The 27,305-nt window shown below is 35.8% G+C and overlaps 1 protein-coding gene across 3 annotated transcripts in view; it reads right to left on the reverse strand.

Annotated features, from left to right (window-relative positions):
- Nucleotides 1-27,305, reverse strand: part of CRPPA (CDP-L-ribitol pyrophosphorylase A) — a 330,476-nt gene that overhangs the window by 189,506 nt on the left and 113,665 nt on the right. For all 3 annotated transcript variants that reach the window (XM_019030382.4, XM_031012648.3, XM_055347369.2), the window contains 2 exons: nucleotides 25,698-25,802; nucleotides 18,611-18,656 (listed from right to left, as the gene is read on the reverse strand). In XM_019030382.4, coding sequence (XP_018885927.3) covers nucleotides 18,611-18,656; nucleotides 25,698-25,802 — 151 coding nt within the window. The remainder of the gene's footprint in view (nucleotides 1-18,610; nucleotides 18,657-25,697; nucleotides 25,803-27,305) is intronic.

Here is a 27,305-nt window from a genome sequence, read left to right on the forward strand (position 1 = left end):
CAGCTAATCTCAGCTATTTGCATTCCACAGTGGTCTGCATCTGACAGGCCAATTTCTTACAGTGTCTATGGACCCAGTCAATATGTCCTTTACTACTACTGATAAATTCTCAATCTGTCTACATTCAAAGATTAGACCACATACAAAATCATCATCAATTTCAACTGGTTGCACATCAGAATCAACATAAATATCTTGTTTTCCTTTCATATTTTCAAATACATATGCCTAGTGCACATCAAACAAGATACTAGCCTATATTTTTGTCCAAAACTGATTCTGATGTATAGCCAGATTAAAAACCTCTGCTTAGCTATTGCACTGATTTTTTATGATGTGGGGATTACAAAAGGGTCTATCATATATAGAACCTTTATAAATATGGTTTCATATATATGATACAACATTTATATTTCATATATGTGTAAATAGATAGGATCTACTGATCTACCATATATATATATAAATGATACTATCTATACAGATCTACCTATTCATACCTATATTGTATCATATATGTATTTTATATGTTATGAAAGTTATTTAATAACTTCCCAACTTAAAAGATACAAGAACACAAATAGCTTCCCTTTTATCTACCTAGATTCACTAATATATCACATATATATCATATATGATATATATGACACTATATAGATGATACTGTATCTATGGGTATAGATAGGTAGATCTATATATATATAAATGATACTATCTATGTGTATATATATATCTATAGATACACTATATATGTGTGTGTGTGTGTGTTTATATATAGTAGGATACATACATATCCTACTATAGCTTATTACCCAAAATGGAATAACTTTGGGGGTAATTTTCCAGTTTTCTTTAATCTTCTGTGTGGCAATAGGAGGATGGTAAGTTTAGTGAGACAGAGCTGCATTCAGTCGCCCATTGCACAGAGACTTTGATATTTCTGACATAAAACTATTTTAAAAACCCAAACCCACACAAATACTACTCTTATCTGCATGTCTCACTGGGTTTTACAATTAAGCAATCTCTAACATTTATAAAGGTGATATTAAATAAGGTAACATATTTAATAACTACAGATATAGGATACTTGATAGGCATTCAATAATATTTGTTAAATTGAGGGAAATACAATTTTTAAAATTTTAAACAATTTCAATTCTATATTGGAACAGATGCTGAAAGTAGCATATTGATACTTTGGCAGCACTTTGCATGTGTGAAATGAGAAGAGACCAAAGAACGATTTCTATGCAGAGTCAAATTTTCTTTTCTTTTCTTTTTTAAAAGATTATTAGGAAGCACACATTTGTAAAAGGACAAATCAAGGGCAAGGAGATGGACTTGAAAAGTCTTTTCATTTATTGATGACTTCAGTGTGTTAGGCATTGTCCACTCAAAATTGAATAAGAAGTGACCTCTGCTATTAGTGAATTTTCCAACTAGTACAATGATTTTAAGATTCATCCCTCAGTATAATAAAATATTGTCATTTTAAAAATAGACATATATAAGAGGAAGGCAGGAGATGTGTGTAAAAGACTACACTTGGAGATTTTAATAAGGATTAGATAATGTGTAAAATTATTTCTAGTGCCTGGTACAAGAAAACACCTAATAGATGACAGAATTATTGCTGTTATGGACACATACATTCAATAAGAACATAAATTGAAATAACTTTGTCCATGCAAAATATGATCAATTTCTGACTTCAAATTAATCTCTTCTTTATGGTCTTAATATTTCAGGGTTTGGTAAACAATCCATATCAACTGCATCCCACTAAGGCTTTGTTTCAAATTTCACCAAACATGCCATAATCATATGTGACAATGGAATATACATTTTGAGTAATACACCCATGTTTGCATCTCTGATTTGCTTTAAAACAGACGCCCACTCGTTCTCATTGTTTACATCTTAGTTTATCCACTAGGATCTAGGCTGAAGCATTTTATGCAATTGCTACTGATAATTTCAAAAGCATGCTGCACTGACAATCTTAATTGTGTATGGCAATTAAGATTGTCTCAAAAAAAACAGTAATGACTGTAATTGTACCATGTGTTTGGAAGTTCAGAATAGAAAAAATACATAACTATAGGAGCAGGGCTCCAATAAATTAATTTAACCTCATCAATCCCAGAGTTATTCTAGGATCCCCAAACTAAACGAGACGAGAAAAGGCACACAAAATATTTAAAATTAATTTTTTCATGAAGCACAAAATTCTTTCCAAACATATGATTAATACTGATAATCTTCTCAAAGAAAACAAAGTACATAACAACTACCTTGAGGTTAATGAAATCAAAACAAAAATAGAAGCCTTCAGAATTCTTAATCTTCTGTTCTATTAATAAAGCACTTCCTAGAAAATTTCAGAGGTTGAAGTAAAAATATTGAGGGGAACCACAAAATCATTTTACAACCCAGAATTGTACAAATATAAAAATCTAGTCTTTTGTCTCTCCCTGAAAATAGACTGGGAATAAATTATAAAATATTTAGATTTAACATTAAATGACACATGACCTGTCAACTTGACTGATATTAGACTGATATTAGCCTCTGAGTTTTAGTTTTTACACTATCCTATTTTTTAAGTAGCTTCTAAAAAATTCCTAAAAGGCCAGTGGCAGATGGCAAAATATTGATGTCATAACAAGTAAGGTCCCCCCAAAATAATTTCAACATATACTCTGATTTATAATGAATAACTCTTTTTTTTGTCTACAGCATTTAAAGGTCACATAGTTTGATGTGATTTAACAGAGAGAAAATTCATGCCAGATTATAAGAAAGTCTATAGACTTATATTGAAAACCGTAAGCATTAGTTAAGAAGCCCAGATTTTTCTGTCAATACCTCAGCTCATGTCTGAGAACCTCTAAATGGTAAAGGTATGTATATAATTGTCAGTTAAAATTATGTTGGCCAGGCACGGTAGCTCACGACTGTAATCCCAGCACTTTGGGAAGCTGAGGTAGGTGGATCACCTGAGGTCAGGAGTTCAAGACCAGCCTGGCTAAGGTGAAACCCCATTTCTACTAAACATACAAAAAATTAGCTGGGCATGTTGGCGCATGCCTGTAATCCCATCTACTTGGGTGGCTGAGCAGAATTGCTTGAACCTGGGAGACAGAGATTGCAGTGAGCCAAGACTGCACCACTGCACTCCAGCTTAGGCAGTAAGAGTGAAACTGCATCTCAAAAAAAAAAATATATATATATATATAATATAAAAATATATATAATATAAAAATATATATATAATATAAAAATATATATATATATGCCAAAAAGAAACAACGTACAACTTAATTTTCCTGGCTCTGATGGTTAAGTTGTGTATCAACTTGACTGGACCACAGGGTGCCCAGATATTTGGTCAAATATTAAGTGTTTCTGAGAAGGTGTTTTGGGATGAGATTAATATTTAACTAGGTAGAATGAATAAAGCAGATGGCTCTTCACAGTATAGTAAGCCTCAACCAATCAAATGAAAGCCTGAGACATCCACTCTTCAGATTTTGGACTTACCAGCCTCCATAAGTTCACGAGCCAAATGTTTATCTGTATTCATATCTATATCTCCTCTTTGGTGTTTCTCTGTAGAACTTACACTGGCAAATGTCTAAGCATTCTTCACCAGATAACTAATAATTCCCAGGTTCTCATCATAGGATTCCTACCTCTTCTCATGCTATACAAAGCAATCAACTTATATACCTTACTCATCAATCAACGGACGCTTCCTACCAATTTCCTGAACCAATTTCCTAATTCTCCAACAAGGTCCACCTCAAGTACCATCTGTTTTAATAACTATAGCCTGTGTTTTAGATGTATTTTGGTGTGTATGTGGGTTGGCTAGGAGAAGGAATGCACAGGCAACAATCATCAAGGAGACTTTCAAAACTACAAAAATTCCTTTTTCTAATACATAAAAGTATCTCTCTCAAATATATATCAACACAAACCCAGCATTCTCCTTCTACTCAGGTAGAAATCACTGCAGTATTGAATCTAAGTATTCCTGAGGAAAGGCTTTTCAGTATAGGGTTTCAGAAAAAAACCAAAGAAATCTATATGTAATACAACCCTTGTAAGTTTATTCAGAGCTGATATTTATGCATTATGCACCAAAAGAGCCATACCAGTTCCTTATAGCCAATAACCATTTCAATAGTCAGCAGATGCATTATGATTATTTAGTGCTCAGGTCATACTGTATATTTTTAATACTGCCTTTGCTTTTTATTGTGGTAGATACTTTTATATATTTTACCTAATGATTACAATAAAGCAGTATGAATTATTTTCCCCATTTTATAGATCAATAAAAGGTGTCTATAAAGCAAGTAAATTGCCCAAGTTCACAGGCATAAAATTGTCAACTTTAAGATTTCTAGCTGAAATCTATGTGAAGTTAGCATCCTGAAAGATTTTTTTCCTCTAACACTGTTTTGTGTTTTGATTTTACTTTGATTATAGTTTCTACATTACAGTATATTTTTTGTCCTTCTCTTCCACAAGATCACAAACTCCTGAACTCCGCTTATGATTTCTCAGTATCATCCCAAGCTTTGGAACACAGTACCAAGAAGATATTCAAGACTTATTTTCCAGGCTCTGTACTAGGATCATGAGTAACACACATTGTTATGGATTGAACTCTGTTTCTCCCAAAATTAGCATGTTGGAATCCTACCCACCAGTATACCTCAGAACGTAACTTTATTTGGAGATATGGTCTTTAGGGAGATGATTAAATTAAGATGAGGTCATTAGGGTGGGCCCTTATAGGAAAAAGAAATATTGGCTGGGCATGGTGGCATGTGGTGGCTCACACCTGTAATCCCAGCACTTCAGAAGGCCAAAGCGAATGGATTGCTTGAGGTCAAGTTCAAGACCAGCCTGGCCAATATGGCAAAACCCTGTCTCTACTAAAAATACAGAAATTAGCTGAGCGTGGTGGTATGTGCCTGTAATTCCAGCTACTTGCGAGACTGAGGCATGAGAATCACTTGAACCTGGGAAGCAGAGGTTGCAGTGAGCCAAGATTGTACCACTGTACTCCAGCCTGGGTGAAAAAAAGAAAGGAAGGGAGGGAGGGAGGGAGGAAGGGAGGGAAGGAAAGAAGGAAATAAATATGTACACAGACATCTACAGAGGGAAGACTATGTATAGACAAAGGATGAAGAAACCACCTACAAGGCAAGGAGAGAGGCTTTAGAAGAAATGAAACCTACCAAAACCTTGATCTCAGACTTCTAGCACCCAAAGTTGTGAAAAAATAAATTTTGGTTGTTTGAGCCACCCAGACTTGGTACTTTGTTATGGCAGCACAGGCAGACTAATATATACATTTCCTTACATCAATTTAAATAAAAATTGGTGTTAAACAAAGACTGTTTTAAAAAGAAGACAGAGGTAGAAAGCTCAAGAAATTATCACTGGATTCTTATTTTAGAGAAATAAAAAATACAACCATTTTTCTTTCAAGCCAGTAACAACTATCAATTAAGTCAAGCTAAAATATTTATTTTAAATCTATATATTCTAAAAAAAAATAAAACAAGCCTTAAAAATATCTTTAACATAGTGTAATTCCAACTTTATTAGGATGTAACATAACAAGCTGATGATGCAACCCAAAGAACTACAAAAACAAAAACCCAAAATTTGTAGAAGGAAAGAAAGATCAGAACTAAACAAAATAAAGACTGAAAACACAATACAGGCTGGGCACAGTGGCTCACACCTGTAATCCCAGCATTTTGGGAGGCCAATGTGGGTGGATCACCTGAGGTCAGGAGTTCGAGGCCAGCTTGGCCAAAATGGTGAGACCCCCTCTCTGCTAAACATACAAAAATTAGCCAGGTATGGTTATACATGCCTGTAATCCCAGCTACTCAGGAGGCTGAGGTAGGAAATTGCTTCAACCGGGGAAGCAGAGGTTACAGTGAGCTGATATCACACCACTGCACTCCAGTCTGGGCAACGGAGTGAGACTCTGCCTCAAAAAAAAAAAAAAAAAAAATCCCCAAAAACAAAAAACAAAAACAAACCAAAAAATACAAAGATCAACAAAATGAAGTTTCGTTGTAAACCACCCAAAAATAATAATCATCATCAATAAACCACTCAACAAAAAAAAAGAGCCACCAAATAAAATGAGAAACAAACAAGGAGACATTATAACTGATACTACAGAAATACAGAGGATCATGAGAAATTAGTATGAACAACTATATACTGATAAATTGGAACACTTAGAGGAAGTTGATAAATTCCAGGACACATACAACCTACCAAGATTGAAAGAGGAGGAAATAGAAAAACTTAACAGATGAATAATTATTAACGAGATTGAATCAGTAATAAAAAGTCTCTCAAGAACGAAAAGCCCAGGACCAGATAGATTCACTGTCGAGCTCTACCAAACATATCAAGAAGAACTGATACTAATCCTCCTCAAACTATTCCAAGAAATTGAAGAGGAGGAAATTCTTCCTAACTCATTCTTTGAGGCAAGCATCACCCTGATACCAAAACCACACAAGAATACAACATAAAAATAGAGACACAAAACCCCCGAAGAAAACATTAGCAAACCAAATCTAGCAGCACATCAAAAGATAAAACACCACAGTCAAGTGGGATTTTTCCCAGGGATGCAAGATGGTTCAACATATGCAAATCCATAAATGTGATACATCACTATCAACAGAATAAAGGCCAAAAACCATATGATCCTCTTAATAGACATAGAAAAAGCATTTGATAAAATTCAGCATTCCTTTTTCACGAAAGCTCTCAACAAATAAGGTATAGAGAGACATACCTCAACACAATAAAAGCTATATGTGATAAACCCACAGCTAGCATTATACTGAATGGAGAAAAGCTGAAAGCCTTTCCTCTAAGAGGACAAGAAGAGGATGCCCACTTTCTCTACTCCTATCCACCACAGTACTGGAAGTCCTAGCCAGAAAAATCAGGCAAGAGAAAGAAATAAAAGACATCCAAATTGGCAAAGAAATTAAATTGTTGTTCTATCATAGATGACATAATCTTATATTTAGAAAAACATAATGACTGCAACAAAAAAACTCTTAGAATTGATATTTAGTAAGGTTGCAGAAAACAAAATTCAACATACAAAAATCAGTCATATTTTCATATACAAATAACTAGCGGAAAAAGAAATCAGGGAAGCAATCCCTTTTACAATAGCTACAAAAAGTAAAATAAAATACCCAGGAGGCAAAGGCCTCTACAACAAAAACTACAAAACGCTAATCAAAGAAACTGAAGAGGACGTTAAAAAATGGGAAGACATCCATGCTCATGAATCAAAAGAATATTGTTAAAATGACCACACTATATCCAAAGCAATCTACAGATTCAATACAATCCCTATCAAAATACCAATGATATTCTTCACAGAAATAGAAAAAAAAAAACAATCCTGAAATGTGTATGGAACCACAATAGATCCCAAATAGCCAAAGCAATCCTGAAAAAAAAGAACAAAGCTAGATGCATCATACTAACCTGACTTCAAAATACACCAAAGCTATAGTAACCAAAACAGTACAGCATTAGTTTAAAACAGACACAGAAGACAATACAATGAAATAGAGAACCAAGAAATAAATCCACATATTTACAGTCAACTGATTTTCAACAAAGGTGCCAGGAATATACATGCAGAAAAGGACATACCTTTGACAAATGGGAAAACAGGACATCCACATGCAGAAGAAAGAAACTAAACTCTTATCTCTCATCATATACAAAAATAAACTCAAAATAGGTTAAAGATATAAATGTAAGATGCAAAACTATGAAAATAACTGGAAGAAAGCAGAGGAAATGCTTCAGGACATTGGTGTCAAAAAATATTTTATGGCTAAGACTCCAAAAGCACAACCAAGAACAAAAAATAGAGAAATAGTACTTACTAAACGAAAAAGCTTCTGCACAGCAAAGAAAATCAACAGAGTAAGGAGACAATCTGTTGAATACAAGAAGATATTTGCAAACTTTCATCCAACAAGGCACTAATATTTAGCATATACAAGGAACTCAACAGCAAAAAAACAAGTAATCCCATTAATAAGTAGGCAAAGGACACGAATAGGCATTTCTTACAAGAAGACACACGAATGGCCAACAGGTATATTAAAACAAATGTTCAACATCACTAATCCTCAGGAAAATGTAAATCAAAACCACATGAGTTATCAACTCACCCCAGTTACAGGGCTATTATCAAAAACACAAAAAATAACAAATGCTGCAAGAGGATGCAGAAGAGAGGGAACTCTTATACGCTGCTAGTGGAAATTTAAATTAGTACAAGACCTCTATGAAAAACAGTATGGAGATTTCTCAAAAAACTAAAAATATAACTACTATGCTACTCAGCATGTCAAAGGAATATCTGTACCCCAATGTTTGTTGCAGCACTCTTCATAAAAGCCAATATACAAGATCAACCTAAGCATCTATCAATGGATGAATGAAGAAAATGTGGCATACTACACAATGGAATACTATTGAGTCATAAAAATGAATGAAATTCTGTCATTTGCAGTAACATGGATAGAACTGGCAGTCATTATTTTAAGTTATACAGGCCAGGAAGAGAAAGACAAATTTTGCATGTTGTCACTCACACAATGAAAGACAAAGAAAATTGATTTCTTAAAGATAAAGAAGAGAATGATGACTAACAGAAGCTGGGAAGGGTAGTGGAGAAAGAAATAAAGGGAGGTTAGTGGGTACAAACATACAGTCAGATAGAAGAAATAAGTTTTAAGGTTCAATAGCCTAATAGGTTGACTATTCGTAGTTAACAATATATTGCATATTTTACAATAGCTAAAAGAGAGGATGTGAAATGTCCTCAAAGTAAAAAAAAAAGTTTGAGATGATTGATACCCTCAATACCCTGATTTGATTACACATTGTATCAAAGCACCCATAAATATGTATAAATACATACCAACTTTTAAAAATCATATTTTCCTGAACTCTAATGCAATAGGCACATGCATTATTTTCTCCTTACTTCTGTTTGAGAATATAGATATACATACATTTACTTATTTCCATCTGGAAGTAGAAAATTTCGATTATGCACTTTATGGTAGATGAAACATGGTGGAAATGTACTTGTTACATGCCTCCCTAATCATGCAACATAATTCTCATTGACAGCTGCTTATCTAACACAACATTAGCCATTGTGTACCAAAATCAAAGTCATACTGTCTCTCATTTGCATAGTTATATTAATCAATTATGAGTTAAAAATACTCTCTTAACCGTACTCTAAATCTGATGGCTACAGATATAGAACTTAAAAGTTTTGGCTGCTTCACTGGTCCACAGTGTACTAGAGAAGACAATATCCTCAAATACCAAAGACAATTAGTATTTATTGAAGCACATATGATATTAATCCAGAACTTCTCAGGAGGTCAGTTGTCCTTTTGTGCAGGACTCTTCAGTGCCAAAGCTATGTACTATTAGGTCCAAGTGGAGGAAGTAAGAGAAGACACGGAGGCTTTTCCAAGCAAAATATCTTTCTCTTCCTCTACTTCTTTCAAGGAGTTGATGGTAGCACAGAGGGAGGAAGAATTAGAATTCAAGCCATCTCCCCTGAAGGGTGCATTAAGGAATAGCTAGCTTGAAATTCTGAATGTCAGAGTTTTGACTATATCCATCCATCTGCCAGACTCCTTTTAAATTTTCTCAAATTTCAGTCCAGTTGTAAGCGCAACAGAATTTCTTCAGGGTTCAACTCCCTGATTAATGTTATTTGCAAACTAAATATAGCCACCTTTCATTTGAATACATGATTCAACAAAATGTAGTTATATATAATGTGGTTTCATAAATGTTCAATTCCAGTGTTATTCTAACTAAAATCTGTCATAAGCAAAATGATGTGTAAATCTCAAAGTTCATAAAAGAGGCCAAAACCTAATCAGTAACACACGTATCTTTAAAAAATTCCTCTTACTTTCCTTGAACACTGGATCTCTTGGTATATAGAAAGTATACTGTCCTCTATAGCCAGAAAATGGATATAATCAGGGGTCTTTTGATTTAATTTCACAAAACAGTAATACGTAAAGTTTCTAATACACACAGCTTCTGCTTTACCATATGACAGACCCACGACACATTAAGGAGCAAGGAATATGCATATGCCTGTATCAATTAATCACCTCTAGTAAGAATGGTATTTGTATTTTACAAGAAACTCAGTAACAATGGAAGAAAGGCAAACAAACACTAAGGTAGATCCTCAAGCAGGTGGGCAAAATATCGAGAAATCTGTCTCCAATTTTCTTGGAAACACTCAACACCATGCAATTCTTCCATCGAGCCTCATGGTCCACTGTACTGACCTCTTGAGTCAAAGTTAGATGTGCCTCCAGAAATAAGAAACAAATATATCAAATCCAAAAGTAGCCATTTCCAAAAGATGTTTCAAGTTGTAATCCATTCAAAGTAAGAGCAGTGGCTTCCATTATTCTATTGCATTCTGTGAATCAAAAGCCAATCTTAGAGTCTATTCTCTGTCTCACATGAAAGAATTTTAAAATAATATTAAAGAGAATCACCACTATTGAGTCCCGATGTCTCTAAGTTTCATCTGTAAAGGATACTCAAGGTTTGTCTGAACACCTTGCAATAGGAAGCTATTAGACTAGGAAAAGGAAGGCAGGCAGTAAACAAAGGAAGGACAACCAACAAGGCATTACTACAATATAAATGGACGGAGACAACAAATAAAGACATGCAAGAAAACCATACACGCCCACACTGAAAGGTCAAAGTGGTCTTCTGAAAAGCTAACACAGAAGCTAACTGAGCATGTTTCAACGGGAGGACAATGGCACATAGGCAGATTTTTAAAAGACACTTAATATTATCAGATCTTAACCACATTTTTAAGTGAGTCACTGAATATAGGATGAAGTTTCCTACCTTAGAACTAAAAGTAAGGACCAGGCATGTGACTTCTTGTCTCCTGCACATGTTTTTACATGTAAGCAGTATAGTCAAGCATATGACTGTTTTCTAACTAAATGATAGCTTTCTTCCCCCTTCTTTCTTGCCTATTAAACTCCCTGCTCCTTAAAACTATTCCACGTGTGTCCATGTCATTTTTTCTAATTCAACTCAAAATGAAAAGCCTGGTGTTCTCTACTCATCAGAGCTGTATCAATACCATACTTTTTTTTTCTTTTCAAAGTATATATTCTCTAAGTTAGTTGAGAGAAAAGTTAGAAGGAAAAGCAAAGTTCCAAGGTTGGTGACTCATGAGGATATTTACCAAATGTACTATTTGCTTTGAGCATAAATATCATCATTTGGGTTTTTTGGGTTTTTTTTTAACTACCTACATCAGAGTGAAGTGTCAGTGGCTGGCTTTTGTCTGATATCAAGTCTTATTTAACTAGTTGCTTAATACCTCAATGTGACCTTCAAAAGCGACAGATTTACTTGTATATGCTTAAATTACTATTTTGCTGACAACAAATTAAGGAAATGGTAAAACTAAAACAAGTGAACTCTACTTTTCCTAATCCTGACCCAAATATTGAACTTCCCAATTTACTTTTTTTTTTTACAGTAAGATTTCAAGGGGAACAAACTGCTCTTAAATCCTGTTGCTGCCTTCCTGCTTTTACTAAAGTTTGACACAAATGTTCTTATACATTCACAAAACATACAGTCACAGTATTCTTTGAGAGAGTGAAGAACAAAAAATATTATGTATAAAGAAGTTATGGTGTTATTCTGAAAATTTGGAAAATTAAGTGTCATACTCAAAGCCAGAAACATCAAACCTTGGGGTTACTATATAAATAATCTTAGCTGTCACTTTGCATTGTCCAAAACACACGACTAATAACATAAACGGTGTTATCCCTGGGTATTTAACAAGAAAAAGCCTGATGAGAACATACCACAGATGCGGAATGTTGTCTGGTCACAGATGTGGAAAACCTGATTTAAAGTTCCTCATCTTTCCAACTTGATCCAAGGGATTCAAAAACAAACAATCTTGCACCTCAAATGCCATAATTTTAAGTAAAAAAGTTAAAGGATCACTAAGAAATCAAGGGACTAGTTTCTGCATATGCATAAAACACAATCCAACACAGTATTCCTAGTTCTCAGCAATTCTGAACCAAAGGTATTCTCATGTGATTTTATTCATTGCAGTCAATGCCAATTAAAAGTATATTTAGCTACTTTCAATGTATAAATATAAAAGAATTTAACTGCTCTTCTATCAGTATAGTTTTTCAGAAACAAATCAACAAAACATGGCATGAGGATAACTTGACAGTTGCTAAGTACTTATTGAAAGAAATCTACCAGTATCACTTATCTGAATAAGATGTAAGTTTCTGAACCAACAAGAATTTCACAGAAAATCAATTTCCTTAAAATACCTAACAAATGGAAAATATTACATAATCACTGGAAAAAAGATTAACTAAAGCCAGTTAAAACCAAAGGGGATGAAATGGATTTCCAATTTTACCTATTTTTCCTCTTTTTTAATACACACCACCATACACGAAAACAGGCACCATGAGGCAGTTTTGTAGCACAAGCTTACTTGGGTTTGTACAAGTATAACCAAGAAAGAATAAAATAAAATTTTAAAAGTACTCTTTAGCCACAATATTGAATATATTAAGTAGATGAAGAATGAAGGTAGAAAATAAATGCAATAGTTTATTTAGAAATTCCATTGGGGCTTTTCTTAGAAACTCTTAGAATACTGACCTTCATGCCAGGATACGGTCAGCATACTAAATCAAGTGTGGGTTGGAACCGTTTGTATGGCTTATGCAAATCTATATAAAGTATGTTACCACTGGCATCTGTTACCACTTTAATCATTTGGGTTCATCTGAGCATGCAGAGCAGACTTGGGTGGGCTCAACCAGCTTGGGCGACAAAACTACAATACCTCTTTGTTAAGTGGATATTTACAAACTTATCAGTCAGTCCAGTGTCTCGCTGTACCAATTAATCATACTACTCCGTAGAAAATTGTTTTAAATTTCACTCACAGTAGAAGCCTGAATGAGTTAAACATTAAAGAACAACAACCAAATCCAACCCTCTGCCTAAGAAAAGGGATTATTATGAATACTTTTTTATACAGTTTTAACAAATTTGTAATTAATTATATTTTAATAGACTCTGAAAGACAAATGAAACTACCACTTTCTATACATGTTTTTTCAAATAGTTTACCATAAATGGAAATACATATAAACACACTGATGCTAAAATAAATTAAGCTTTAAAATTACCTAAAAACATAAGATAAAAATCAGATTTGGAGACTTGCTATCTACCACAATTTGGAGATTCTAGTCAAAAGCATGCCTTGAAGTTAGCAAACCTACACCAAATACCAATGAAAGAATATTCGTTTTTCTCCTAACATCAAAATTCCCATACTAAACCAAAGATGTTGACTTGAACATAAATTAAGATGGACCAAAACACACAGGCTACTTTGGTGACAAGTAAATTTTGGAGTACAAAATGTTCTTGCAAAATATGAGACATGATATTTATCCTAGAAATGTTTTCTAGCACCTGAAAACAAACTAAGTAAACAACAAAATAGTTACTTTAATAGAATACAATTTGTTGACCAGGAATAACTGTTATTTGAGAGAAAAAACAGCTCAGGAAGGACACTTAAAAAAAAACAAACATGAAGCACTCATCACAGAACAAAAAAAGTTCCATCCTAGAAAGGAAATCTGTTATGTCTAGATAATGAACATCAACTACCAGAATTAACAACAACAGAAAAAAAAAATTAAACAGTACCCCAAATCATTTTAAAACAATTATTTTGATTTGGAATTTTATTATTTTTTCTGAGCATGTCTAGAAATCTGTCATTACAACATTATATGCTTTTCACACACCTGTGATGCCAGTAACAAACACTTTCTAGAAGACTGTACTATGTGCTTAGGAAAACACTGGGAGAGAAAATTTTCTGTCTTACTTATAGGATCATTCTTCATCACACCAGCTGAAGGTATAGTTTTCAACTCAGAGGAATCAGAGCTAGGCAAGCTGAACTTTATAAACCACTGATGTACTCACCCAAGAGAGAGCTCTTGAATCCAGCATCTGCTTTAGCAGGCAGCAGGAGTAGCTATGTGAATCAGAGGTACAAAATGGACATATCCTAGAGTCGAGTCAAACTTAAAGACAATGGAGACCTGAGCTTAAATAATGGATCTTGCTCTTACTAACCGTGTGACCCAGAGGAAAGTAACCTAGGTCAGGTTTCCCAACTGCAAAATGAGAGCAATGTATATATCTTACAGCGTTATTGTAAAGAATAAGTGAGATAACATATAAGGCACCTAGCATGAGTCCAATGTCCTCCAAGTCTTGGTTTTAAATCTTGACAAAGAATGCTCAATTACTATACCATTTTTATGTTTTAAAAGGAAAAAAAATGATATAGTGATACACATTCTAGTTCCCTAGAAGCATGTATCAGGAGCAGGCAGAGTGGTAAGGCAGAAGAGAAGGGCCATAAATTCCCTTAGATTCTAGGGAAAAACTGCAGCTGCATCTGTTAGCCTATTATGCAATTCAATTCAACTAAATGTTAGGGGATGCAACATAAAAATTAGACATTGTTTCCACCTTCATTGAATCACAATCTAAAACAGGTTCATACAGTGTTGCAGGCAATGCTGAAATCCAAAAAGTTCTTAAAACCATAATAAACAATTGTTTTTATATAAATTTGCTGGCAAAATCAGTCCTGAACTTGAACTGGCTTAGAAGCTCTATAGCCTTTATTACTGCATTGAGCATAAACATTTATGCATCTTAAATTTCACCTTGTGGTAGGATACAAAATCCCACCTTTGGGTTTGTACTGGAACTCTACCACTGGCTTTCCTGGGCCTCCAGCTTGCAGCTGGCAGACCGTGGGACTTAGCCTCCATCATCACATGAGCCAATCCCTCATAATAAATCTATGTATACATCCCATCTATATCTCTGTATATCCTGCTGGTTCTGTTTCTCTAAATAACCCTGATTAATACACTAGGAAAATGCCTGCAGGTAAATATACAGCTCTCATAGTAGGCTATATGCTCTGTTATATTTTGGAATTTTTTTTTAATCCAAGAGTTCTCTCTTTCCTATGCCCAGAGAGGCATTTCTACTATCAGAGACAGTTTGAATACAAGTCATAAATGGAAGGGGTAATCTCAGGTGAGCAAACAAGCATTTGCAGCTGGGAGAGCATCCTAAGACTTAAAGCTCTTAATGCAATAAAGATATTATAACATGTGATGTACTGCAGTAGCTTCTAGAAGTACAAATTATTCCAAATTCTAAGACACATATAGCCCAAAGGTTTCAGATAAGGGAATTTGTACAATCTCTATTTAAGGGAGGGAAAAAAAGGAATAGAAATATAAAAAGAGCATACTGCCTAAGGCAGAGACTTGTGGTTAACATTCTCTTTCCCAAGTCAGCATTTGCTTTAGAACTCTCAAATACCCTATTATATGGAAACAATAACACTACTATAATACAACATCAAGTTCTTGAAGAAATAAGAGATAGAGATAAAATACATAAAATGCTTCAAATAATGCCCAGCACAAAGTAAGTGCCCAATTAATGCTGTGTAATAGTAATAGTGCCTAGGAAAATACTTTGAACATGGTTAATTTTATGTGTCATAAAAATGGTTAATTTTATGTGTCATAAAAATGGTTAATTTTATGTGTCAATTACATCTGGCTAAGGGATCCCCAATTAGCTGGTAAAACATTATTATTGAGTGTGCCTATGAGGGTGTTTCCAGAACAGATTAACATTTCCATTGGAAGACTTAGAAGATCATCCTCACTGAAGTGTGGGAGCATCATCCAATCCACTGAGGTCCTGAACAGAACAAAAAGGCAAAGGAAAGGCAGATTCTCCCTTCTAAAGCAGAGACAGGTTCTGGGTCTTCTTGGGACTCCGACTGGGATTTACACCCTTGACTCCCCCGGTTCTCAGGCCTTTGGGTTTGTACTGGAACTCTACCACTGGCTTTCCTGGGCCTCCAGCTTACAGCTGGCAGATCGTGGGACTTAGCCTCCATCATCACGTGAGCCAATCCCTCATAATAAATCTATGTATGCATCTTATCTATATCTCTGTATATCCTACTGGTTCTGTTTCTCTAAACAACCCTGATTAATACACTAGGAAAATGCCTACAGGTAAATATACAGCTCTCATAGTAGGCTATATACTATATTACACTTTGGAATTTTTTTTAATCCAAGAGTTCTCTCTTTCCTATGCCCAGAGAGGCATTTCTACTATCAGAGATAGCCTTGAGTACAAGTCATAAATGGAAGGGGTAATCTCAGGTGAGCAAACAAGCATTTGCAGCTGGGAGAGCATCGTAAGACTTAAAGCTCTTAATGCAATAAAGATATTATTTAGAAATAAACCTATAAAAGACTGAGGAGCAGCCTAGAGGAAGATGTCTGGAATTTAATGTACAAACTAATCAACCAGAGCTCCTGTTAAAATGTAGATTCTGATTGAATGAGGTGGGGCCTGAGATTCTAGTCCTCAGGTAATCACAATGCTGCTGGTCTAGAGCATTCCCTGAGAGTAGAAAGGCCCCAGAGCAGTGATCCTCAAAGTGTACCAGAAGCATCAGAATCTCCTGGGAAGTTATTAGATATACAAACCCTAAAATATAAGGAAACTAAAAGTTTGTTGACCTAAATGAGCTGTTTACACTAGGCAGGTCGGATTTATCTTCCCTAAGAATAAAAGTAGAACATGTTTTAAATACTTAAAAAATAAAAGTAGCAGACCAGAACCTATTACATAAACAAAAGCCATTTCTGCAAACAATTTCCAAAGTCATAGCCCCTGCAATAACACTTGCAGTATAGGTTTTTACATTTTTAAAAAGCCTCTGATAATATATAGGCCAAGTATTACAATTATACTCCTCAGTCGAACTACCAATTGTTGACAAAAAAAAGTCATTTCTATTTTTCCTACGTAGTACATACAAAGCTCTGTGAAGAAACCAAACTGAGTTTTATATTTCCTTGTGTTGAGGACACGACCGACCACATCATCGTTCAGCCGACTTTTCCAGAGTAATGTTTACACATTGCTTGGTTGATATGTAAATATGTCAAGATTTTGATTTATAGCTATAAATGATCTGTTTACATACACACAAACAGATGCATAAGTTATAGTACATTAATAGTTTAAAACAACAAATCCCTGAAGGACAAAGAACTTGAGGGTAAACCACAAATACATTGTCATGATCAGAGAAAAGATTTTCATTTTCTGAATGTGAAGTCTGTTGATGGTTAAATAGGGTTTCCCAAAATTTTTTAATAAATTGATGCACTCAGAATGCAGGTTCAGTACATTTTTCTACTTCGAAAAAAGTTTGAATTTGGAAGTTGACCTCTCAATGAAAACCTGAGCATGTAGTTCTAGCCATAATCTATCTTCAAAGAAATCAGTTACTAACACACTGTAAAGCATCACATGTGTTTCAGGATTGGGGTGAACATCTCTGATTTTGCTAGGAGTCCATATTTTAAAATAGTGGTTCTCTATTAGTGGAGATGTTTTTATCCCTAGGGAACATTTGGCAATATCAGGAAACATCTTTGACTGTCAAAACCAGGGGAAGGGGAGTGAGGGATGGGTACTTCCAGCAGCTTGTGAACAGAGGCCAGGCGTGCTGCTACACAACTTGTAATGCACAAAACAGTCCACACAGCTTAGAATTTTCCAGACTAAAATGCCAATATAGTGCCAAGACTGAGAAAGCTGACTTAAATAACAGGCTACAAAAATACAGAAAGACTGTCCCTAATGCATCTTAATTACATTCCTTGCACAGTGTTAAGCAAAATAACACATACTTGTTGCTTATTAAATAAACTACCTCTATTTAGCTGGGATCTTCGAGTCAGAGATGAAAAAGAACTAAAAAAGAGTTATCACACATATGATATCTACAATTACAAAATTGCAGTCATTGTCAGAACACAAAAGAAATTTTAAAAATCACCCTGTCCAGCCTAATTTCTCCAGTTAGGAAAAACAAAGTTTCTCACATGGAAGATGCTATCTAATGTACTGATACGACACTGTTAAGGGGAGAGGGCAGTCCTCTTAATAGTAAAAATGAGGTGAGACCTTTACAAAATTATTAAAATCCGGTTTTGCTATTTTCCTTCTAATAGTATCAACGTCCCATACTTCCCTCAAGTTAATAAAGTACTTCCTTTATAAAAATTAAAATCAATGTGGTATCATAATAACTGCTATTTCTCTAGCATGAAACACATAAAATGTAATTATTTTCAAAAAACAAATCAGAGACCTTGGCCTACAGGCTTTTCTGCTTTTGAGATTGCTGGGATTTAAACTGTCATGAGAAATTCCAAATTGGCTTACATTTTTGAAACACAGGAACTGACAGTCATAAGGCCAAACATACCCTTAATAATCGATTCAGCTGCATAGAGATCTCGTTTGTAGGTCACCTAAAGGACAGATAAACTTCATTAGACTTAACAGAGCAGGAAGGAATGTGCAAGCAATAAAATAATGCCCCCAAGGAAATTCTTGATTTTTCAGAAGCTATAAACATGTAATACTGACATTTTCTCAATTAGAAAAGCATCAGCAAATTCACACAAAATATATTCTATTTCTACAAATGGTTGATTTGTTTTTAAATCTTTGAATAAATGAAGAAATTATGTGGCAGTTGTTACCGAAATCTTAATGTAACTCAAGTATTATACTTAAAGAAAATGTGGTAGCATTTAAACAACAGTGTTAACGTGACTGCATAAAAACGAGGTTTTATACTAGGGAAAAAAAGGTAGGGTGGAAGTCTCTGTATAACAAAAAAGTCACTGAGTTACATTCTTAGCTGAAATAATTCTGAAAGGTCAATTTATGTTAAGAGGGACTTCCTTCTGAATTACATATATCCGTATGAACCTAGATAAGATTCACCTTGTAAGATTTTTATTAAAAATGTGGATAAAATAGAAAGAGCCTATAGGGTACCACTATGTGTCTAAGAACAATGATGCTCTTTCCTTAAAAATATGCAACCTCTTGGGAGGCCGAGGCGGGCGGATCACGAGGTCAGGAGATCGAGACCATCTTAGATAACACGGTGAAACCCCGTCTCTACTAAAAATACAAAAAATTAGCCAGGCGCGGTGGTGGGCGCCTGTAGTCCCAGCTACTCGGGAGGCTGAGGCAGGAGAATGGCGTGAACCCGGGAGGCGGAGCTTGCAGTGAGCCGAGATCGCGCCACCGCACTCCAGCCTGGGCTACAGAGCGAGACTCCGTCTCAAAAAAAAAAAAAAAAAAAAAAAAAAAAATACAACCTCCTCATAATTGTAATCTGTTCCTTGTAATGTAACCTGCCAACATAGCATGTGTCTGTCCTATGGCAGATACTTCACAGACCCCCATCCAGTGAGCTCAGGTACAGAACATGTAAGTGCATTGTGTTGCAGAATTAATTCTATATCACAGAGCTGAAATACATAGTAAATAATGACACAGTATAAATAAGCTTTTATAAGGTCTTAAAAGCTACATTCAAGCACCTAGATATTTATGATGCAAGCGTTCTAAAAACCCAGTTTGAGAAATTCATACCATATTATTACCTCACCATGCCTAAACTCAGCTGAAATAGCACACAGAAACACAATCAAACAAAAGAGAGAAAAAATGAGCTGAACTAGGTGAGTGCCAGGTGTTGGGTTGGAATTTCACCTGCACAGAACCTTTCCTCTTCTTCAGGTGGCCCCTGAGGCTCTAGTGAGCACAGTCTGAAAACCAGCAAATTAGAGGATTGAAGTTCTTTCTCATCACTACAGGACTGATTTTCTTAAGTAATTTTTCATTATAGAGTATTGTGCAAGGTCAAAGGAAGACTACTGATCACGCTAACAGAACGAAAGGAACTTCAATACTCATTGTCAGGGTGTTGGTTTTTTTTAATTAAAATAAGGACAACCCATATTGCTGTAAAAGTTAGATGGAAAAAATGAATAACCCATCAATTGAGAATTACAACATTTTCCAGTCATACTGCTTTTGAAGTACGTTAGCTATGTAGGAAAAAAATAAGGCTAAAAGTACTTTAAAATTCACTAGTTTTGGTTGGCATGTGCTTGTTTTAGAAATACTATAGCATTTCACATTTTAATAGATTGGTTGAATTGCTTGAACAACTTTTTATCTGTGTTACCAAGTTAGCTGCTACTTTATTTCTGGATAGTAAGGTATAGTTTTGGTCCAGGATTTACCTGCCAGGATAAAGGAATAGCAGAGGAATCTAATTTGGATAGAAGTGCAGTAGCCCACTTCACTAAACAAAGTTTCTGTACAAATCTAGTAGTTAGCTAATCTGGAGGATAAAAATTCCAATTTCATAGGCACGGTAAGGTAACAATATGGTGGGAATTTCTCATTCCTATCACGTCTACATGTTGTTCTTGTTTCTGTGTTGAGACATAAAATAGTAAAAAAAAAAAAAAAAAAAAAAAAAACTTTCAGAACACAGCCAGTTGGCCACTATCTCCAATAACTTAAGGTGACACATAATGTTCTCCCATCTTTCCCTTCACAATAAATAGGCAAAACTTACATTTCAAAGATAATAGAATGTTTATTAGGTATAGATTTTTCAGAACTTATTTCCTTACCAATCATATACATATAGAAAATATTCTTTTCTGGATACCTATATAAAATGCTGGATAACTATATAAAAATATCTGAAGAGAAACAATGTCACCATATTGTTTTTGAAATTACAAAAACCAAATAGAGACTACTTTGCTTCTTTTGTTTTTAAACAGATGCTGAAATACTTGGACCTTAAAAAAATGTATTCCCCAACAAAAGGAATCCTCAAAAGTCATTCATTCCAATAATATTGTGATTACACAAAAACTTCAGAAACTCCCAAAAAAGCACATTCAGACAACGGAACACAGTGGTTACATTTCTTCAGTAACTGGTTATCAATCTTGTATGGCTTGAAGATGGTTTTGATATTTAGAAACAAGATGTCTGTTCAATTAAGCCTGTACAGTGTAGTAAGAGACCAAGTTAATTAAAAGTAAATGGGGTCAAAAATATGGTACAACTCTAAATTAAAGGGACTCAAGTTGTTATGCAGACTAGATGAAATCTCATCAAAATAAGAGTATTTACTTGGGCCTGTCAAAGCAAGACTACTCCAGGAAAGCATGACAGCTGATCCCTACTCCCAGAACCAGTTCTGTACTCCTCAGTGCTTATCGCCCTGGTGGGGGTAGTAGGGTACCGTGGCCATTTTCTACCCTGCATGGTGATTTGAAAGAAAAAAAAACTGATATTATCTCCAGACCCCAGAAGAGCTAGCACAGGAAGGTGACATCAAGCCAGAATGTTTACCTTTTACTTTTACCAAAACGTATTTATAAAATACAAAATACAGACCAGCCTGGCCAACATAGTGACACCCCGTCTCTACTAAAAATACAAAAATCAGCCGTGCATGGTGGCAGGCACCTATAGTCCTAGCTATTTGGGAGGCTAAGGCAGGAGAATCACTTGAACCCAGGAGGCAGAGGTTGCAGTGAGCCGAGATCTTGCCACTGCACTCCAGCCTGGGTGACAGAGCAAGACTCCATCTCAAAAAAATTAATTAATTAAATAAAATAAAATACAAAATAATCCTCCTAGGATTTCTGGTGGCAACTGAAATTCTACTACTGAAATTCTAGTACTATGCGCAGTCCTCAGAAATTTCAAGTCAGTCTTTAAACCAATGTGAAGTGAACTCCCTGACTTTTCAGGGGAAAGGGAAGGTGTATTGCTCCATGTTTCAGGATCCTCCTTTGCCTTACACTGTTACATGGTAATAAAATGCCTCAATTATGTCCAAATATGTCTTTTACTGTCAGATTTTTGAATCATGTTTCAAGTACATGGCCATGCCATCTGAGTCCAGTACCAGTTTAGCATAATTGTACTAGAACTTTTCAGATACATTTTTTTTTAAAAGGCAGCATCTTTGGAGTTAGTGTAGAATTAGGAAACTAATTTCAAAGCATAAACTCCATTGTTGTGTAAAACAAATACTCTCATCATACAAAATAAGATCACAAAATTAAAGCAAAAGCCTAATGACAAATCTTACAATGTTATCAAAAGGGGTTAAATAATTAGCTATGAAAATACCAAAAAAAGAAGTCAAAGATGAGACAAGAGGCAGAAAGAGAAAATAGGGACCCTGAAAACAACAGCAATATTTGCATTCTAGTATCACCTCAGTTAACAGGGAAAAAAATGTGATACCAAAAAACAAACAAACAAAAAACGCTTATAACGTCTATCTGTAAGACATCTTCCCCAATCCAGAGCATGACAGGACTTTTAGGGTCCAAGCTCCCTTTGAAGCATGGCATTATTCAAATCTCATTCATAAGAGTAGAGCTCTCTACTTCCATTCCATGTGGAAAGTGATGCTATGATGCTGATTTCTGGGGGGGGGGGGGATCGCCCTTTCAGCATGTGTTTCCCAGGACTGCTACAGTGAATTACTACAAACTGGCAGGCTTCAAACAACAGAAATTTGGCTGAGCGTGGTGGCGGTGGGTCACGCCTGTAATCCCAGCACTTTGGGAGGCCAAGACGGGCAGATCACAAAGTCAGGAGATCAAGACCATCCTGGCCAACATGGTGAAACCCCGTCTCTACTAAAAATACAAAAATTAGCTGAATGTGGTGGCAAGCGCCTGTGGTGGCAAGCACCTGTAGTCCCAGCTACTCGGGAGACTGAGGCGGGAGAATTGCTTGAACCAGGGAGTCGGAGGTTGCAGTGAGCCAAGATTGTGCCACTGCACTCCAACCTGATGACAGAGCAAGACTCCGTCAAAAACAAACAAACAAAAAAATTTATATTCTCTCACAGTCTGGAGACTAGACATCCGAAACCAAGATACAAGTAGGACCCTCTGAAAGCTTTTGGGAAGAATTCTTTCCAGCCTCTTCCTAGCTTCTGGTGATGGCTGGCAACCCCTGCCATTCCTTGGCTTGCAGATGTGTCACTCCAATATCCACCTCCATCATCACATGGCCTTCTCCCTGTATCTGTGTCTCTTCTATTCTTGTACAGATATTAGTCATATTAGCTTTAGGGCCTACCCTATTCCAGCAGGACCTCGTCTTAACTTGATTATATCTGCAAAGACACTATTTCCAAATAAGGTCACATTCACAGGTGCCACGGATTAGGACTTGAACATACTTTTTTAGAGGACAGTTGAACCCACAACAATGTCTCTAAAAAGGGACTCACCAGTGGAACCAAGAGAAGCACTGTGTGGAAAGGCCAATCAGGTTAGCGTGCACTGATATTTTTTCCACATAAAAGGGGAGCAGAGCATCAAGATGTACCTGAGGACTAACACTCTTGCTGGAGAGAACAGAGAAATATAAACACCTCACCAAAAAGGAAACACTGAAGATGGAATGTAACATTCAGAGAGTAATGTGCTGCTTCCTTTTCATCCACAGATCTCAAGAGTGCTTTACAAACTTGATGAGGGCTCAGAACATGCAAAAGAGGTAAATAATCACAGCCCCAAAGATGTCCAAAGTGAGACCAGGGATTATTGACATGTCAGTAGCAATAAAACGCCTTAGAGTTTCTGCCTTTTTTCTTGGTCTTCAAATTAGGTCTGCCAGACAGCCAAAGGAGTTCTAAAGAAATGTGGGTCAGGATCTTTAATGAAACATCTAATTGGTAATTGCCAAAAATCCTCATAAATATCACTGAGCCATATATAGAAAAGGATGAATAAAATGTTTGCCTGCTGGGTTGATGATAGTTAACCCAGCAGGCAGACATTTTAAGTTGTCCTTAAATGAAGAGTAATATTGCATAAAATTTCTTTACCGCATAAATTTTCTCTACCAGGCAATAATTCAAACATGTCAATATTTTGGAGTCTTAGAATTCAACATTTTAAGTATTTAAGATTATCCTGAGACAATCTTAGCATGCAGTGAGTCTGATCATGTTACTGTGCAAAATAACTGGTCAACTTACAGGGCTTTCTGTTTTAAAAATCAGTAAGGAAATATGCTTATAGACTCAATTAGAATGAATCTTTACTAATCAGATTTTGATGGATGTTTCACAAAGATTTCCAAAGACTGCAAGCAATATTTCAAAAGCAGCAATATGTATTTCAAGATTATGAAATAATCTTATTTCCAAATGTACTTATTTCTGATTTCCAGACTCCTATTTCCAAATGTCCTGTTCAATTCAACTAATGAAACAAAGAATCACACTCTAAACCATCCCTGGCCTTGATAAGAAGCTGCAGTACGATAGTGCCATTATCTTGTTTGCAATAAGTACTCTATTCCCTCCAAAAGAGGTTAGGCCGGGCATGGTGGCTCACACCTGTAATCCCAGCACTTTGGGAGGCTGAGGCGGGCAGATAGCCTGAGGTCAGGAGTTCAAGACTAGGCTGGCCAACATGGTGAAACCCCGTCTCTACTAAAAATACAAAAATTAGCCGGGTGGTGGTAGGCACCTGTGATCCCAGCTACTTGGGAGGCTGGGACAGGAGAATTGCTTGAAATTTGGAGGTGGAGATTACAATGAGACTGCACCATTGCCCTCCAGCCTGGGCCAGAAGAGTGAAACTCTGTCAAAAAAAAAAAAAAGAAGCAAGTTAGCCATTAAAAGAGCTGGGCCCTGCCACAGGAAACAGTCTAACTCCTCACAGTGGGACAGAAAGTGGATCCAGCTACCACCCCCACTGGGTTGGAACTGTTGCAGATATCCTTTTAACCCAGTTAAGTTGGAGCAACCACCCAGGGCCTGAAAGGAAATGTTGATACTGCAGGCAAAGTTGTAGCTTTAATCCAACTGAGTGAAGAAAAAAAAAAAAAAAGCTATTGATATGGTTTGGATCTGTGTCCCTGCCCAAATCTCACGGGGAATTGTAAGCTCTAACCATGGAGGTGAGACCTGGTGGGAGGTGACTGGATCATGGGGGCAGATTTCCGCCTTGGAGCTGTTCTCCAAGTGAGTGAGGTCTCGAAGTGTTTCACTCCTCCTTTGCTTTCTGCCATAATTGGAAGCCTCCTGAGGCCTCCCCAGAAGCAGAAGCCACTATGCTTCCTATGCAGCCTGCAGAACCATGAGCCAATTAAACCTCTTTCCTTTATAAATTACCCAGTCTCAGGTATTTCTTTATATTAGTGTGAGAACAGACTAATAAAGCTATCTACAGAGAGGAAGAAAAAGAAAAAAGTGAATAAACCAATCTCACAGGTTAAAATGAGATGTGCCTGAGTAAATTATCTCAAAGTGAATTTTCTTGAAGCCAAGCAATAGAAGGGATACTACACATTGATGGTTCAGTAAACCCCTGAGACTCCCTTAACTCCCACTCAATGCACTACTGGTTTTAAATGTACACCCACGCAAACACATGAAAGCACAGAAAAGAACCCAAGCAAGGTATCATCCCTCTTACCTTCCAGAGGTCAGGTGATCCTTCTACAAGTTTGGCTTTAGTGCAACAGTATTTTAGGGCCAATTGCAAACACTCAGTTCCAAATTCCAAGTCATAGTCACTACACTGGTGTGGAAACAACAACAACAACAACAATTAAGCTAAAATGTGATTTTAAGTAAAACCAAGCCTTTTATTTCATAATCAATTGCAAACAAAGGAAGGGCCTAGAGGGCTCAAACTATTTAATCAGCTACTGACTGAGTTATAACATCCCCATTAGCTAAAAACAAAACAGTGAATAGGAATACTGCAATCATCATGTGAAGCAAAACAAATAGTGAATAGGAATAGTGCAATCATATGAGTTTTGAGATTCCTCAGTAGTTCTAGGCGTAAAATAAATGTAATACTTTGTTTCCTTTGCTTATAAGTTACCTTTCCAAACATGTTTATAAAATGCCTGAAGGTATGGCTGAGGATTATCACATCATAACTGTTGATAAATATATATCTACAAAATCTAAATCTCATATCTTGTATTTATATCAGGACATTTGCAGGTCATAGTTCTCTTGTTTTAATAATTAAAATATCAATATATCTTTTAATTATTTACATTTTGTTTATAAACATGGAACATTTAGTCTTTCATTGTGAGAAAAACTGTAAACATATCTCATAAATTCAGTAAAAATAAAACATTTTTTGGCATTTTAAGCAGAGCCACTAAAATAACCAAGTAATAATACAATTCAGCTAAACAATACTCAGGGTACCTATCCTGTCTCCAAGTTCTATTTTAAGTACCAGATATATAAAGGTAAATTACACATGTATTATGCCCTCAAGGAACTCAGGTCTAGAAGGGGAGGCTGGCATCTAACAAGCAGTTTGTAACAGAACCTGATAGATGCAGCACTAGAAGAATGTCTAGAGGTAGCTCAGTGGATAAAACACTTAATTCTATGTGACGGCATCAGGAAGGCCTATCAGAGGAAATGGCTTGATCTCCAACAGCAGAATAAAATTGAACAAGGAGGATTATGTTTAAATCAAAAGGTGCTTTGCAAAGTTATGGAGGTTTGAGACATTTGGTAGACTATTTTTTTTTCTTCTTCCTTTTTTTTTTTTTTTTTTTTTTTGAGACAGAGTTCTTGCTCTGTCTCCCAGACTGGAGCCACCATGCCCAGCTGAGACTTATTTTAGAAAGCATATCCATGTAAGGATTGCACAAGGCAACAAATATGAATATGGCATCAAGCACCCCTTGCCAAAGCTATTTTATTATCCTTACATGGAAGTTACTGAAAGAATATAAAACCTCTGGGACCCACAGTCACAAAAGGAGTTCATAAACCTGTGCAGTCTCCTCTCTTGTGATCTCCTATTGGGTGCCCATAACTAATATTATTTGAAGGAGATTCTCATTAGACGTATATTCTAAATTCAAGTCAATCGCTAAATAAAATTAAGTTTAAAAGATCAATAGTGGTGACAAAATGAAATCATAAAACATAGTAAATTAATCCAAAGGCCAACAGAAAAGTGAGAAAAAGAACCAAGAACAGGTGGAACAAATACAAAGCAAGTAGCAAGATGATTTTAGACAAGAAAGTTAATGAACGA

Source organism: Gorilla gorilla, chromosome 6 (genome assembly GCF_029281585.2).
Source record: "Gorilla gorilla gorilla isolate KB3781 chromosome 6, NHGRI_mGorGor1-v2.1_pri, whole genome shotgun sequence".
In the NCBI taxonomy this organism is placed as follows: Eukaryota; Metazoa; Chordata; class Mammalia; order Primates; family Hominidae; genus Gorilla; species Gorilla gorilla.